Source organism: Pistacia vera, unplaced genomic scaffold (genome assembly GCF_008641045.1).
Source record: "Pistacia vera cultivar Batoury unplaced genomic scaffold, PisVer_v2 Contig217, whole genome shotgun sequence".
Classification (NCBI taxonomy): domain Eukaryota; kingdom Viridiplantae; phylum Streptophyta; class Magnoliopsida; order Sapindales; family Anacardiaceae; genus Pistacia; species Pistacia vera.
In genome coordinates, this window is record NW_022196021.1 from 1,525,807 (window position 1) to 1,541,987 (window position 16,181).

The 16,181-nt window shown below is 34.6% G+C and overlaps 2 protein-coding genes across 2 annotated transcripts; one reads left to right on the plus strand and one right to left on the minus strand.

Annotated features, from left to right (window-relative positions):
- The first annotated feature begins 269 nt into the window (after nt 1–269).
- Nucleotides 270–10,698, plus strand: LOC116130108 (kinesin-like protein KIN-7D, mitochondrial). Its single transcript, XM_031415863.1, has 25 exons — nt 270–885; nt 1,021–1,118; nt 1,215–1,304; nt 1,404–1,456; nt 2,509–2,574; nt 2,902–2,955; nt 3,222–3,281; nt 3,508–3,586; nt 3,689–3,756; nt 4,207–4,263; nt 4,354–4,458; nt 4,821–4,925; nt 5,073–5,180; nt 5,673–5,804; nt 5,904–6,083; nt 6,465–6,647; nt 7,017–7,154; nt 7,674–7,793; nt 7,931–7,981; nt 8,191–8,238; nt 8,421–8,567; nt 9,203–9,946; nt 10,047–10,176; nt 10,255–10,370; nt 10,516–10,698. Exons 1-24 carry the CDS (start codon nt 536–538, stop codon nt 10,338–10,340), a joined length of 3,252 nt encoding a protein of 1,083 aa, XP_031271723.1. The 5' UTR covers nt 270–535; the 3' UTR covers nt 10,341–10,370; nt 10,516–10,698.
- Nucleotides 10,699–14,876: 4,178 nt separating this feature from the next.
- LOC116130040 (B-box zinc finger protein 20-like) lies at nt 14,877–15,921 on the minus strand. The gene is made up of 3 exons (XM_031415787.1): nt 15,724–15,921; nt 15,226–15,633; nt 14,877–15,139 (listed from the first exon to the last, which is right to left on the minus strand). Exons 1-3 carry the CDS (start codon nt 15,907–15,909, stop codon nt 14,900–14,902), a joined length of 834 nt encoding a protein of 277 aa, XP_031271647.1. The 5' UTR covers nt 15,910–15,921; the 3' UTR covers nt 14,877–14,899.
- Between the last annotated feature and the right edge of the window lie 260 nt (nt 15,922–16,181).

A 16,181-nucleotide genomic window follows, 5' to 3' on the forward strand; every position in this document is an offset into this window, starting at 1 on the left:
CTCATTTTTTAGCAACTCTATTTTTCAAAATTTCTTAACTTCGCGGGCCCATCTCCACCGTCCACGTCAGCATTACCGCCACGTCCCGAGAACAGTAACTTTACTATTCAAATATTCAATTTAACCTCCAATAAAAATGAATTAAACATTCAAACTTTTAAAAAACAGTTTATTTAAAAAAAAATTAATTTCATCGGTCTCACTCTCTCACCAGTTATTATAGAGAAGAGAAATCTTCTGCAAGTCTTCGCTACTGCAACTCTCATTCTCTCTCTCTCTCTCTCTGCAACTCTCTCTTTGCCTTAAAGATGAAGAAACAATCTATATCTCCATAGCACAAAGTCTATAACGCAAATAAAAAGCGAATAAATTAAATAAATAAATAAAATAGAAACGAAAAACAAATGTTCTTCGCTTTTCTGTATCATGCCATGTGAGTTCACTGACACATTCTCTTCTTCTTCTCCTCCTCCTCCTTCTTTTCTTCTCTTCAATCGTTCTCTCATTTGCCGACGCGCTGAGTCGACTCAAGTCAATGGCGTCTTCCTCACGAGCTCGTAGCAGTTCACCTTTCTCGCACCGTAAGCCTTCGAGTCCGTATTCCTCAACCTCATCCTCCTCTTCGTTCATGAACAACCGTCTCATGCCTCGCTCGTGCTCGTCCTCTGCTTCTTCTTACTTCAATTCGGGGAACGGATTCAGTTCCCGATCCATGACGCCGAATCGTTCACGTTCCGAGTCAATGTACCCCGCTCCGCGCGGTTACAGTGCACGCGCAGCACCACCGGTGAGCTTCCCCTCAGAGGAATTGATCACCGAACCGTTCGATGCGCCGCAAAGGTCCGGCGATAGCATTTCCGTCACGATTCGGTTTCGGCCGTTGAGGTAAAATGGTAGATCTGAGTTTTAATTGTTAGATCTGTCAAACAATACCAAAACCGTTCATTTTAGTTTCATTATTTTCGATAATGTGATTGTTTGATCAATTTATTTTTATCTATTTGTTGCTTCAAAAATTAGAGAGAGGGAGTTTCAAAGAGGAGATGAGATCTCATGGTACGCGGATGGGGATAAAATTGTGAGAAATGAGTATAATCCAGCAACTGCTTATGCATTTGGTATTGTTTTTAATTAATTAATCTTAATTCTTGTTTTCCAAATCTTATGATAATGAGAGTAAATTTAAATTAGTATGTTTATTGATAATTGTGTAGATAGAGTTTTTGGACCGCATGCGAATTCACAGGAGGTATATGATGTAGCTGCAAAGCCTGTAGTCAAGGCTGCAATGGAAGGTGTTAATGGTATGGATTAATTGATTGATTTGATATTGATTTTTTTTTCATAAATGAAGTAAAGTTTAGGTGCGTGGATTTTAATTAATGAGGATTGAAACATTTTAGGGACTGTTTTCGCATATGGTGTTACAAGTAGTGGGAAGACGCACACTATGCATGTAAGTCTTGTGCAATTTCCTATAAGTTGTTCTATTTACACTAGTATTGTTGTTGAGGGATCAACTGACAGACATGGAACTCTTTTTTGGGTTATTGTTCTAATGCAAAATATTTTGGGCATGTTATATTTGTTTCAAGGCTTTGTTTGGTGTAACTTCAATTAGCGCTTTTATTACTAGAGTTTTTAACGGAATGCTGTTGGTTATTTAGTTGATATCACAACCTTTTGCAAATCCAAAATTTATGTTAACCGTTAGTTTTGTTAAGTAAACAAGGTTATGTTATAGAAGAAAAAATAATAGAAGTTTCAAAATAATATGGGAATATTACATTATTTTAAATTAACATATTAGAAAACCTGAAAAAGAGTTTATTAGAGAAGCTTTTCTTAACATTTGAGTTTGTATTAGTAGATGTAAAACAAATTTTTTAGTCATTATTTTGGTCATTCCAGAACACCATACCATATGGCTGCTGATTTTTTGTTGGCAAAGTAGTTAATAGAAGACATTTGAGAGGTAAAAATGGACATGGCTTTAAGTCAGATATGATTAACGAGAACTAGATTATTGAATTGATTTGCAGAATCATTGCATTAATAAAATCAATACTAACTTGGCTTTCACACCATTTGTTATGCACATATTATATACAACTCGCCCAGAAAAACTATCTAGTAATGGAAGGGTTTTCAAGTGCTTATAAGCCCTAGTTCAAAGACTCAATTAGATTATTACGTTACTATAAAACCAACATATATATCTGTTTATATACATAATGATTTGACATGTGAGGATTTAAGGACAGTTGGAATCCCATTGCCGAGGTTATTATATGAGAAACAGGATGCTTTTACGATAAACTTTTATTTGTTTTCTCCCTAGAAAGTTCTTTGCATATCTGTGTATTTCATTTCTAATTGGTTGGTCTGGTATAGTTACTAAATATAAGTTTCATACTATGGATCTAGGTAGGCATCATAATATTACTTAGAATATGCTTATATATCAATTGTCTAATCTTTGACTTGTTTCTTATGTTTTGTGCTCAGGGAGATCACACTTCTCCTGGAATTATACCATTGGCCATAAAGGATGTGTTCAGCATCATCCAAGATGTAAGTGTTTTCTCACGTTACATCTCCACACCCTTACCCCAGCTCTATTTCCAAATTTTCTTATTGTCACACCTTCACTGGGTACTATCCTGATGCTTCATTCATATTGCTCTTTCCTCTAGTTTGATATTCAATGGTCTATTAGAATCTCATAGGTTAATTGCATGATACAATTTAGTTATTTGAAAAAACAGAGTGTTATTGGTTGTTATTTTAACGAAAAATGATTTTGCTTGGCTGGTATATCGTAGCATACTTCTAGTATTTTATCTTTCGTAGTTATCTTTTGTAATGAAGTTTGGTTCACTAACATAATTTTTCCATCAGACTCCAGGAAGTGAGTTCTTACTCCGTGTGTCATATCTTGAAATCTACAATGAGGTCAGTGGGACTTGTGATCTGGAATTAGCTTTTCTTCAAGTATCACTATGAACACGACTTGTTTTTTGACGAATTCTAGGAAATTTTATTTGCTCCTTGATTTTGAAACCTATATGGTCAACTCCTACCCTCTATACATGTTTTGTTATGTCATTCTGTATGCAAAATTTTCTAAATTTCGTTTTTAGTAGTTTTGTCCGAACTAGTTACTGTTATTTAAGTGCACATCATATAATATATGGTGGTAATTTTGTTTCTTATATCAGGTGATAAATGACTTACTTGATCCAACGGGTCAAAATTTGCGCGTCAGAGAAGATGCTCAGGTTTTTTGCTTTTTGATATTTAACTTATAATCTTTTATTGTCTTTGCAATATTTGTTCTCATTGTTAGCTTGAACATTAAAAAGATTTCCTGTATGTAATCCTTCCATAATCTCCTCCCTACCACTATAAGTAGCCAACCACCTTAATCTTGAAAATTAAATGACATTTTTTGGTAACCAAAAGTATATGACATTGCATTCTATATATGTTGATTTTGCTTAACAGGGCACCTATGTTGAGGGGATAAAAGAAGAAGTGGTCTTGTCTCCTGGGCATGCACTTTCTTTCATTGCAGCTGGAGAAGGTATGTACTAGGTTTACTTATGCAGTGTTTTTCGTTTCTCCTCTTTATCATGTTGACAGTGAATTTTTTTACTCCTAATATTTTTAATTGTCTTGCTGACAGAACATCGTCATGTTGGCTCAAATAATTTTAATTTGTTCAGTAGCCGCAGTCACACCATATTTACACTGGTAATCATTCTTCAAGAAGCCAATCTGTGAAACTTTATACTCCTTTTTTACTCATTTTCTTATTTGTGGACCAATTTGTTTCCATTCTCTCAAAACATTTATGCTCATACAAATTTGTCCCATTAATTAGCTTTCCGATTTGCTTTTCTTTTGATTATGTGTCAATTTCCAAGTTTTGCTTTTGTGAATGCACACTATTTGAAATTGCAAAAGACTGCAATGTTATAGTTTCTCGAAACTGAAGAACTCAAAAAGATAAAGTAGCTAGTATAACTTATTTGTGAGACAATGACTCATTCTGCTGAAACATGGGAAACTGAGATGTGTCAAAATTCAATTTTTGGTTTCCATGGGTCTGTTTGAACTGGAAGCTATATAACTAACTGTATTGATTAGAAGATCCTATTAACTTTGCCTTCAGACATCTCAAATTTGCTGTTGCACTTGCAGATGATTGAAAGTAGTGCCCACGGTGATGAATATGATGGAGTGATATTCTCTCAACTGGTATGGGGAATTCCTTTTTTGTCAAAATAGAATATTTTTTTAAATAATATGGTTCTTATTACAATTTTTTTTTTTTTGTTTGTTTGTTAGAATTTGATCGATCTTGCTGGATCCGAAAGTTCAAAAACTGAAACAACTGGAATAAGGAGAAAAGAAGGATCTTACATAAACAAAAGCCTTCTAACTTTGGGAACTGTAGGTTATTTATTTTATGTTTTGATGAAGTTTCTCATAATTTATTAATTATGTGCGATCACAAACTGCCTTCTCTCTTGAAGAAAAGTTGAAGAAATAATGTCTTGATTGTCATCCCTCTAACCACTCAAGTAACCTGTAGTTAATAGTTAATGATTGATTTCAGCCATCTACTTGAGATAGTTGGCAGGGAAACAGGTTGAGAATCAACTTAGTTCTTATCTTCCAGTAATTGATAATTCTGGGAATGGATGCTGAGACTTGCTATGCAATCATTCACATATTTCACAGAGATTGTTAACTATCTGTTTAAATGTAAGCGTTTTTTGTGTTTTTAATTTGATTGTGTTTGCAATGTGAAGGTAATAGGAAAGTTGAGTGAGGGGAAGGCATCTCATGTTCCCTATAGGGATTCCAAGCTAACTCGTCTTCTCCAGTCTTCTCTGAGTGGACATGGACATGTTTCGGTGAGTTTGAAATCTAACAAATTCTCTTTTGACTTTCGAGTAAATATTTTTTTTTCTAGGACAACCTTTTTATGTAATGTCCATATGCTACTGTTTTTCCTTTATTACAATGTGAGGAAACTGATCTACATTTTTATCATTGTACAGCTTATATGTACGGTTACTCCTGCATCAAGTAGTATGGAAGAAACTCATAATACACTGAAGTTTGCAAGCAGGGCAAAGCGAGTGGAAATCTATGCATCACGTAATAAGGTGTATTATTAATTCACTGTATCCTTTATCACCTCAAGCTACTACTCCCACCCACGGCATGAAGAACTTTTGCTGGTCTGATCCCATGGCCTGTCTTTGATGTGTTCCAACCTTTCCGTGGTCTCTGCTTTCAAATATCTAAAACTAAGATCAATTAAACTGAGAGAAAGAAATAGTTATTTGAAGGAGACCATGATCTGGGTGTGAATGGGATGAGGATGATAGCTGCAGAGAATGAAAAACAACCTTAACATTGATTTGCTATTTCCATATAAAACTCCTTATGATTAATAAAAGGGTAATTTTGTTTTATGATACTTTTGGTCACCACCATGAACCTGACCAAAGTTGTGTTCATGACCATGTGGGCCCATCATCAGTCCCCTTCTTTTTGTTGAACAAAAAAGATGCTCCTTTAGATTTGGTTTGGATCAAAATAATTGTCATCTTTAGCACACTTCGCCTTACACTCTTTTTGACATTTGCTTTCAGATTATTGATGAGAAATCATTGATAAAGAAGTATCAGAGAGAAATTTCAACCCTCAAGCAAGAACTTGATCAACTGAGGCAGGGAATGCTTGCTGGTATTAGTCATGAAGAGATTCTGACCTTAAGACAAAAGGTTTTTGCTTCTGTTTTTTCATTTTAAATGGATTTTTGTTGTGTATTGCATTGGTATGAATACTTATAGTAACAATTGTTGTTATCATTCATCTAATAGTTGGAAGAAGGTCAAGTGAAAATGCAGTCAAGATTGGAGGAGGAAGAGGAAGCCAAAGCTGCTCTTATGAGCAGAATCCAAAGGCTAACTAAGCTTATACTTGTTTCTACAAAGAATACAATCCCTGGATTAAGTGATGTGCCGAGTCATCAACGGAGTCATTCTGTTGGTGAGGATGAAGTAAGTTCTTCATTCTAATAATGTCAATAAAATCACAGTTATGCTCTCCAAATTTGAGAAACAGGTTGACTTTCTTAATTTAACTAAAATTCGAATAAGAATATAAAAAATTATGTGAAGATTTGTTTAAACTGAAAATTGAATGTCTGTTGCTTTGTGAAACTTATGGCTATAATGACACTTGGGATTGTTTGCTTAGTCAAGCTGGATAAGAATATCCTTTGATCTGTGACTCATCATTCTCTTTTTAGTGATATAATTATCTTTTTCTGCCCTTGCTTGAATGAAACTATTGCCTTTTTCTTTTCTACTGATCTTGGTTTTTGACTGTGGAAACTTTTTTAAAAATAAGTATCTGTCCTGCCTTCCCTTTGTCTATAGTTGGATTTGTTGCGAGAGGAGAAGGACTCAACAACTACTTCAGCACTTCCATTAGACATGTCTCATGATTTTAAACATCGAAGATCATCAAGCAAGCGGAATGAAGAATTCTCACCAGCAAGCAGTACAGTTACTGAATCAACTCAAGCGGGTGAACTTATCAGTGGCTCAAAGCTTCCAGCAGTATGTCTTGCAATTGCTCTTTTTAATTTCTTTATCACACTTTATCTAGGGTATAAGTCAACACATGTTATTCTATATTGTCAAAAAGTGTTTGTAATGCAATGCAAGCAGGGCCATCCAAGCTCTGTTTGCTCAGGTCATTTTGCCTTCAACACCCCTCAGTAAATTGTTTTCATTCAATTCGACAACTCATGTTGGACTATCTGTTGCTAGCAACAAAGATTTTCCTTTATGATATTTCATTTTCTTAATCTCATACACATTGCTTTAATAGTTGAGAATTGCCTCTTTTGAAGGGCCATAGCTTTTGTAAATATCATTCTCTTAACATGATAACTGTAAATTGATTTGTTGATGTCTCTTGTTTAGGGTGGGATGACATCGGACCAGATGGACCTACTTGTTGAGCAAGTAAAGATGCTTGCTGGGGAGATTGCATTCAGCACCAGTAACCTGAAACGCCTGATGGATCAGGCTGCAAATGATCCTGAGAACTCAAAAGTTCAAGTATGTTCTCTTTTCTTAATCCATATGACATGTATCTTTGGTTTTTGTGTGCTCATGCATGTTTTTGAAACTGCTGTCACCAGCATGATGTAGAGAAAAAGGTGAACTTATTTATGGTTATTATGGAGTTATCTCCTCTTTCTTATAAGAAATAGTACTATGTTGATGCTTTGACTGTTAGCTGGTTTATGTTTCATTTAACTTTTTTTGTGAGAGTTGATGTATTTCACGTCAGCCTAATTTGGTACATATGCTCACTGCTTCTGCTGCTTGTACTATTTTTTCTGAAAAGCACCTGATTTTCTTCCAAAACACCTTGAGTTCAAGGATTTTTATTTGTATTTCAAGTAGATTGCCAGCGGATCAATATGGAAATGGGATTGCAATGCATTCCACTTCGATAACACTTCGTATTTCAGGCTGCAACGTCTAATTTATTTTGCAGAATGTTAACAGTTATAGAAGCATGAATATTTTTAGCACAGCCCTGAACAGTCTTTTGCATGATTTCACGTACAGATCCAGAACTTGGAACGAGAGATCCAAGAAAAGAGAAGGCAAATGCAGGCTTTAGAACAACGCATAATTGAGAGTGGAGAGGCTTCAATGGCTAACGCATCAATGGTCGATATGCAGCAGGTATTTTACATTCATTTTATCATGGTCACTATTATTATTTTTTTCCTTTTTGTTTTGTTTTATTATTATCCCTGTTTTAGTTGTATGATCATTTGCTAGTAGCATAATCATTCCTTCATCTTTTTCTGTTGCAACAGACAGTTATGAGGTTGATGACCCAATGTAATGAAAAAGGTTTTGAGCTGGAGGTGAGTTCTCTTTTTTTGATGTGATGAAGTGTTCTGAGGGTATTGAGTTCAAATTGTTTCTTCCTGAAGCTAGGTCTAACTTTGCTATATCATAGTAATTCTGTGGGCATTCTCTTTTTTAGATGATGACAGATGTGGTATATCATATCCATTAATATAAAATTTCACGTTTGCCATTTGATTAAATTGATTTTGGTGAATTGTTGCAGATAAAATCAGCAGATAACCGTATTCTTCAGGAACAACTTCAGAATAAGGTTAAATTCACTTTTAAATTTCTTCTATATTTTGTGTTTGGAATTATTTTCTTTTCATTCCACAGATTTATTGGTCTATATCCTTCTGCTTGGGGCTGATACGATCTGATTTATCAACTCATGAAACTATTTTCATTGTTTATGGTCTAAGCTACTCTTTATTTGTGTCTGGTTACCTGCAGTGTTCTGAAAACAAAGAATTGCAAGAGAAGGTGAATCTACTAGAGCAGCGGTTGGCTTCAGTGACTAGTGATAAATCATCTGGATCTTCTGAACAGGGTGTCTCCGATGAATATGCTGATGAGTTGAGAAGGAAAGTTCAATCACAGGTGATTATTCGTCTTGCAGGAATTTTAGTTCTACATTGACCATAACTGAATGGAGTCAAAATTACTGACTGTTGGTCAGGTTGACTCCCTTTAGGTTGTTTTGAATTTTGGTTCTTTCTTCAATATCCTTTAGTTGTATGATCTGATGCACAAATTAAAATTAATTCCTACTCTTCTGGATCATTTTGATCACTGCCAATCAAAATCAAATAGGATGATGTGGGTCATTGTGCATCCGCATTCTGCAGTTTAAATACCTTTCAAGAGTTTGGTAGAAGTATAGACTGACCATGAATCGTCAGGTTTGGAATATGAATATGGGCTATGTACCTCAACCAGTTGTTGGCTCAAGGCCATTGAAAGTCATTAGAGTATCTTCAGGGTATTGTATATATAATCGGCTTTTGTATTCATACAATGCTTGACGATTTTTCTTTGTCATTATCATCAAAATCTTAACCTCAGCATATAGTTTCTTGGGTAATTGGGCAAAACCCTAAACTCCATTATATAATGATCTATGGAGTGCATTTATGAATTATTTTTAACAACAATTTAGTATTAAAGCATATTTTTTCCCTTTATCAGTGCTTACACTTTTGAACTAATATAGATGTTTATTTTGATTTGAATAGGAGATTGAGAATGAGAAACTAAAGCTTGAACATGTGCAACTTTCTGAGGAGAACAGTGGACTACGTGTGCAGAACCAAAAATTGGCTGAAGAAGCTTCTTATGCAAAGGAACTTGCATCTGCCGCTGCTGTTGAGCTGAAGAATTTGGCTGGTGAAGTGACCAAGATCTCATTACAGAATGCAAAACTAGAAAAAGAATTGCTGGCTGCTCGAGAATTGGCACATTCTAGAGGTGCTGCTGTGCAAACAGTTAATGGTGTCAACCGTAAGTATAGTGAAGGCACAAGACCTGTGAGGAAAGGCCGCCTTTCTGGGAGGTCTAATGACATTTCAGGGACGAGCTTTGATGACTTTGATGCTTGGAATCTTGATCCAGATGATTTAAAGATAGAACTTCAGGCAAGGAAACAAAGGGAAGCAGCACTTGAGGCTGCGTTAGCTGAAAGGGAATTCCTAGAAGACGAATTCAGGAAAAAGGTTGAAGAGGCCCAGAAAAGGGAGGAAGCTCTGGAAAATGATTTAGCAAATATGTGGGTGCTTGTTGCTAAGTTAAAGAAAGAAGGAGGTGCTATCCCAGAGTTAAATAGTGTTGAGAGGCATAGCAGTGGAGAGGATCATGTCAGTGATCCCAAAGCAACTGACATTGATGGTAACACTGTCTCGAAAGAGAGGCAAGTTCTGATTGAGGTGCCAAAACCAGCTGATGAAATTCCCAAGGAAGAACCCCTGGTAGCTCGGCTGAAGGTAACATTTTCTGATGGGGGCCGTCTGCTTGATAAATCATAAGTATTAAAACTAACGCCTTTATCGGAATGCCACTTAACATTGTATCTATTGCTTTCAGGCAAGAATGCAAGAGATGAAGGAAAAAGAGCAACAAAACCTGGGAAATGGAGATGCCAACTCCCACATATGTAAAGTTTGTTTTGAATCACCAACTGCTGCAATTCTTCTTCCTTGCCGGCATTTTTGTTGTAAGTGATTCTAAGCAATTTAGCTTTTACCACATTTCATACTTGTCTTCTTTAAACACCAACATTGCGCTTTTGCAGTGTGTAAATCTTGTTCGCTTGCTTGCTCCGAGTGTCCAATTTGTCGTACAAAAATTTCAGATAGGCTTTTTGCATTTACTTCTTGAAAATGCAGATTTATTCCCTAAAAAATGAAGGTAACACAATTTAGTTTTTTCATTTTCATTCAGAAATTTCAATTAATGACATTAGACTACTACAGTTTCCCCCGTTTGATGTATCGATAGACCCATTTCGTATAAATCGTGTTCTAATATGTTCATCTTTTCCTTCCATTTGCAGAGTTTCTTATCCTCTATCTCTTTGCAATTTACCGTGCAATAGCGGGTGCAATTCTTTCATTACTTTGCTTGTATGTAACTGTCTAAAAGGTATATCAATATTCAATAGTTTGTTTGTGCACCTCTCCCCTGAGGTTGTAAAATAATGGGGAATCAAAGGTTTTTTTTTTTTTTTTTTTTTTTTTTATATATAAAAAAAAGAAAATGTTAAAATGAGTTCATTCTGAAGTTCGAGATACAAGATGTTGCTTTTGTTTTTGAACGTGCAGCATATTTGTGTGGGATCTGTCTTCTAACTGTTGTTATGTATAGTAAAACAGGCAACTGTCTCTCTCCCATCTGTATAAATATTTTTTCAATTTCCTCGTTCATGAGACTTTCATTCACTACTATTCTTGTCAATGTACTACAACAATTTTAAAAGCAATTAACTTCATCATATTTGGTCATGTTCTCTGTTTTAAAACCCGGATTGGATTGGATCGGCTGGTCCGTCCGGGAGTCAGCCTTTACTTCGGTCTGGATTAACATAAAAACCAGGAATGTCATTAAACCTGTTTTGGATCGGCAATGGGCCGTCGAAACAGTACAAAATTGTCGGTTTGACTGGCATGGAGCTTAAAACGATTAGTTATTTTTGGGTATTTGATCCTAAAAAATTCATATTCTTAATTTCTAAACCAATTTGCAGCACTGTTTTATTCTTTATTTCATTTGAATAAAAAAATCAAATTGTATCTTTTATTTTTATCTTCTATTCTTCTTCACTTTAAAATCTACGTGTAAAGAAGAAGAAGTAGTAAGGGGAGAGGAAGGAAGGAAGAAGTGTAAAGAAGAAGAAGTAAGGGGAGAGGAAGGAAGGAAGAAGAAAGAAAAGAGGAGACAAGAGAGAGTAAGGAAGAAGATTAGAAGATAGAAAAAAGGAGATGAAGAGAAAGAGGGAAAAATAATAGTAGAGACTAGAGACTAGAGAGAGGCGAATGTGTTGAAAAAAAGAAGAAAGTGATAGAGAGTGATGGGGAGAGAGAAAAAAAAGGAGAAAGAAGAAAGTGATTGGGTGAGAGAAAAAAAGAGAAAGATGGAAGTGACGGGGAGAGAGGAAAAAATTATTAATAATAAAATTGCAGGATGTATTTATTTTATTTTAAACTTATAAAGGCTTATAAGTAATTTTTAGAGATTCATTTATTGGTTTTCAAACTTATAACAATTAATGAATTGTTTAAAGATGTGACTGCTATATATCGGTTAGATCGATCAGTCTAATTGATTGGATTGGTCAATCCATGTATCGACCCCTTGATCGGGCTAACGAGCAGTCCAGTTTTTAAAACAATGGTCATGTTTATAGTATCATTCACATGCACAAAAGCAAACAAGGCTGTGTTTGTTTAAGTTTTTATAATAGTATTTTATTATGAGTAGGATAAGATTCTAAAAATGTGTTTGATATATTTTCTGAAAATATTTAGATTATTTTTTAATCTCTTATATTTGTTAATTTAACTAAACATCTTCTATAATAAAAGTTTATAAATTAATAAAAATATTTCCACCCATTTAACTATTGTTGGTAATCGGTCACCATCATCGGACAGTGGCTAGAAGTCGTTAGAATGGTGTACGATCGGTTGGATCTCATCGGTCATGTGTCAATTTGATATTTTTTGGTTAAACCTGTGGAAACGGTTAGATTTACTGCCAAATATCTAGTTGTTGATGACAACCATATGGATCTGATCGAAAAGGACCATATGGATCTGATCGAAAAGGACCATATGGATTTGGTTGGAACGGTTAGATTGTCACATAACCTGCTAAATCTAGTTGGTCATGTATTATTTCGGCGACTTCCAGCCATCGTCCAACGATGGCTGATGGTGGTTGGTTGTCGACAATAGTTGAATGGGTGGTGATGTTTTTGTTAATTTATAAACTTTTATTGAAAAATATAATTGTTAAATGTTTTGACTTCAATAAAAATGATTAATCCTTTGAATTGAATAGTCAATATTAAAACAAATATATATTTCACTTGATCCGATAAGATAAGTTAAGGTTTAAAAACTTAAAACAAACACAGATTTGGGATTTTACTTTTTACAATCTTCGAATGCTTCTACACTGTTCATCTTTTAGGTCTAAGCAAGGGCGGATCCAACCTAGTTGTGGCTGACCCTCAATTTTTTTTTTTTAAATACTAATATATATAATTTTTAGATTTTGACCCATTCTAACAAAAATATTAATAAATAAAAATATTAATATATAATTAGTTTTTATTGGTTCATCCTAACATAAATTTCTAGATCTGGGTCTAAGTTTTGATGGATGCGTGATGCGGCCCCAATTATACTTGGCAAAAATCAATAAACTTGATTTGGGTATTACCTAATTCAACATGATGAAAACAAAATGACGACATTTTTGTCGGTGCTTTGTGAAAATTCTACGTACCGGCATTAATTTGCTGTAAATTTTTCAATTTTCGTGGATGACTTATGAAAACTCTATCGTGATTTGGTTCTACATTTTCAAAGTTTTAACCACTTAATATTCCAACTCAAAAGATATGATTTTTTTAGGATTATCGGTTGAAGGTTTAGATTAGCATTTGGAAATTTTAACTTACACTAGGTCTGAGTGTCTAACAGAGAAAAAGGCAAAAAAAAAAAAAAAAAAAAAAAAACCCTGATACACACTCATCTTGAACTAATAGAGGTCCCTAGAAATGAAAACACAATGTACTCTCATCAAATCTCATTGACGGATTGTATTGCAACANAAGATGTTGCTTTTGTTTTTGAACGTGCAGCATATTTGTGTGGGATCTGTCTTCTAACTGTTGTTATGTATAGTAAAACAGGCAACTGTCTCTCTCCCATCTGTATAAATATTCTTTCAGTTTCCTCGTTCATGAGACTTTCATTCACTACTATTCTTGTCAATGTACTATAACAATTTTAAAAGCAATTAACTTCATCATATTTGGTCAGGTTCTCTGTTTTAAAACCCAGATCGGACCGGTTGGTTCGTCTGGGAGCCAGTCTTTACTCTGGTTTGGATTAACATAAAAACCGAGAATGTCATTAAACCCGCTTTGGATCGGCAATGGATTGGTGAAACAGTACAAAATTGCCGGTCCGACTGGTCTGGGGCTTAAATTGATTCACTATTTTTGGGTACTTGATCCTAAAAAAATTAATATTCCTAATTTCTAAACTAATTTGCAGCATCATTTCATTTTTTATTTCATTTGAATAAAAAACCCAAATTGTATCTTCTATTTTTCTTCATTTACTTTAAAATCTATCAGTGTAAAAAAGAAGAAGGGGAGGGAAAGGAAGTAAGGAAGAAGAAAGAGAAGAGGAGACAAGGGAAAGAGTAAGGAAGAAGATTAGAAGAAAGAAAAAAGGAGACGAAGAGAAAGAGAAGGAAGAGGAAAGAGAAGATGAGAGAAAAATTACATGGAGACTAGAGAGACGCGAACGTGTTAAAAGAAAGAAGAAAAAAGTGAGGGGAAGTGACGGAGAGAGAGAGAGAGAGAGAAAAAGGAGAAAGAAGAAAGTGATGGGGAGAGAGAAAAAAAAGAGAAAGATGGCGGTGATGGAGAGAGAAAAAAATAATTAATAATAAAATCTTGTAAGGTGTATTTGTTTTATTTTAAACTTATAAGCGCTTATAGATAAATTTTAGGGGTGTAACTTATAACAATTAATAGAATTATTTAAAGATGTGACTGTTATATACTGGTTAGACTGATCGATTCAATCGGTTAGACTGGTCAACCCATGAATCGACCCTTTGATCGAGTCAACGAGCAGTCCGATTTTTAAAACGATGGTCATATTTATAGTATCATTCACATGCACAAAAGCAAACAAGACTATGGTTGTTCAAGTTTTTAGAATAGTATTTTATTCTAAATATGATATAATCAAATAGGATAATATTATAAAAATATGTTTGATATATTTTTTGAAAATATTTATATTTTTTTTTAATCTCCTATATTTTTTAATTTAACTAAACATCTTTTAAAATAGAAGTTTATAAATTAACAAAAATACTTCCACCTACTTAACTATTGTTGGTAATCAGTCACATCATCGGACAGTGGTTAGAAATTGTTAGAATGGTGTATGATTGGTTGAATCTGGTCGATCATGTGTCAATTTGATATTTTTTGATTAGATCTATGGAAACAGTCAGATTTACTGCCAAAATCTAGTTGTTGATGACAGCCATATGGATCTAGTCGAAAATGACATATGGATTTCAACTTATGAAAATTGAGAAAAAGGCAAAAAAAAAAAAAAAAAAAAAACATCTGATTTCAACTTCTCAGATTCTAAACAAATCAACAAAACATATGGTATGAAATTCTACCTACTGTATCTGGGCTTCTTGAATGGTTGAGTACTGATGTGAGGAACTGTGAAGCCATTATCATACCATTTTCTGCTAAATTTGAAGCTGTTAGCTTCTGTTGACTCCTTGAATAATCCATCTGTGAAGCCATTTTGGGGACAATACAATGGAACTTGAGGGGACTGAACAAAAACTTCAGGCACCCAGATTGCTGAATGATCTTCTTCCCCAAATGACAAAAACTTATCAGAAGTCTGCAGAAAACAAAGAAAATAATATCAGGAAGAGAATTTAGAAAAGGTGTTGAAAAAATTACATACAGATAGAGTGCAGTGCAGACCTTACACATAACATTTGAAGCTGCAGATGAAGAGGGATCAAGAAAATCTTCAACACACCAGCCGGGTAATGTCTCCATTAAAAACTCAGATATGCTACTGGTTGAAACTGAACAATTATCGCTTATTTGATTGTTATCTTCAACCTTGTATGGTGTTGATGGTATCAAATTAGAAACTGAAGCACTACTTTTGTTCATGGTTTTCGATGTTGTTGTTGTTGTTATGGTATCGCAACAATTAGATGATGAGGAGGTTGGATATGAAGAAGAAGAAGCAGTAAGTTTAATACCAGTGAGAAGAAACCTGTTGTGTTTCTTGGTGTGTTCATTGGCTTTATGAATTGATATATCACAGTCTCTGCAAAGAATGGCCCTATTTTCTTGACAAAACAGTAAGGCACGTCTCTCCTGAAGAAGAAGAAGAAGAAGAAGAAGAAGAAGAAGAAGATCAGAAATCCAAAACACAGAGGGGAGTCTTTGAAGATATATATAATATACCTGGCAGATATCACAGAGAGGGGAGTCTTTGAAACTGGGGTTAAAAAGAGAGAAACGCAGATGTTTACTGGCTAGTTTATTTGCATGGTGAACTCTACCATCACAGCCATGACAAAGAGCAGCTTCATCAGCTGAACAAAACACAGAGGCTTCTTCTTTGTCACAAACATCACACCTAATCTTCATTATTATTCTCAATTCTCCTTCCTTTTTTGTTTTTTTTTTTTCTAATATGAACACTAGTAGGGGTAAACTGACAAAGATATTATGGGCGTATGGGCTCAAACTGGGGATAGCAATCCGATAAGCAGATATTATTAACTCTTTCTGACTTACAAAAACCTCTGGAGAGAAGATAAGTAGAGACAGCGAGAAAGAAGAAAAGCAAGTTGATATTCTTGAAGTAATATTATGGTAAAGAGAATTGAATAGAGATCGAGATCTCAATAACGAGAGAG

Coding starts and splice junctions, on each gene's coding strand:
- LOC116130040 (XM_031415787.1), bottom strand. CDS start 15,909: ATGAAGATTAGGTGTGATGTTTGTGACAAAGAAGAAGCCTCTGTGTTT. Junction 15,634..15,723: donor CTCTCTGTGATATCTGCCAG/GTATATTATATA, acceptor CTTCTTCTTCAG/GAGAGACGTGCCTTACTGTT. Junction 15,140..15,225: donor CTTCAAATGTTATGTGTAAG/GTCTGCACTGCA, acceptor TGTTTTCTGCAG/ACTTCTGATAAGTTTTTGTC.
- LOC116130108 (XM_031415863.1), top strand. CDS start 536: ATGGCGTCTTCCTCACGAGCTCGTAGCAGTTCACCTTTCTCGCACCGT. Junction 4,264..4,353: donor GAGTGATATTCTCTCAACTG/GTATGGGGAATT, acceptor TTTGTTTGTTAG/AATTTGATCGATCTTGCTGG. Junction 7,794..7,930: donor CAATGGTCGATATGCAGCAG/GTATTTTACATT, acceptor CTGTTGCAACAG/ACAGTTATGAGGTTGATGAC.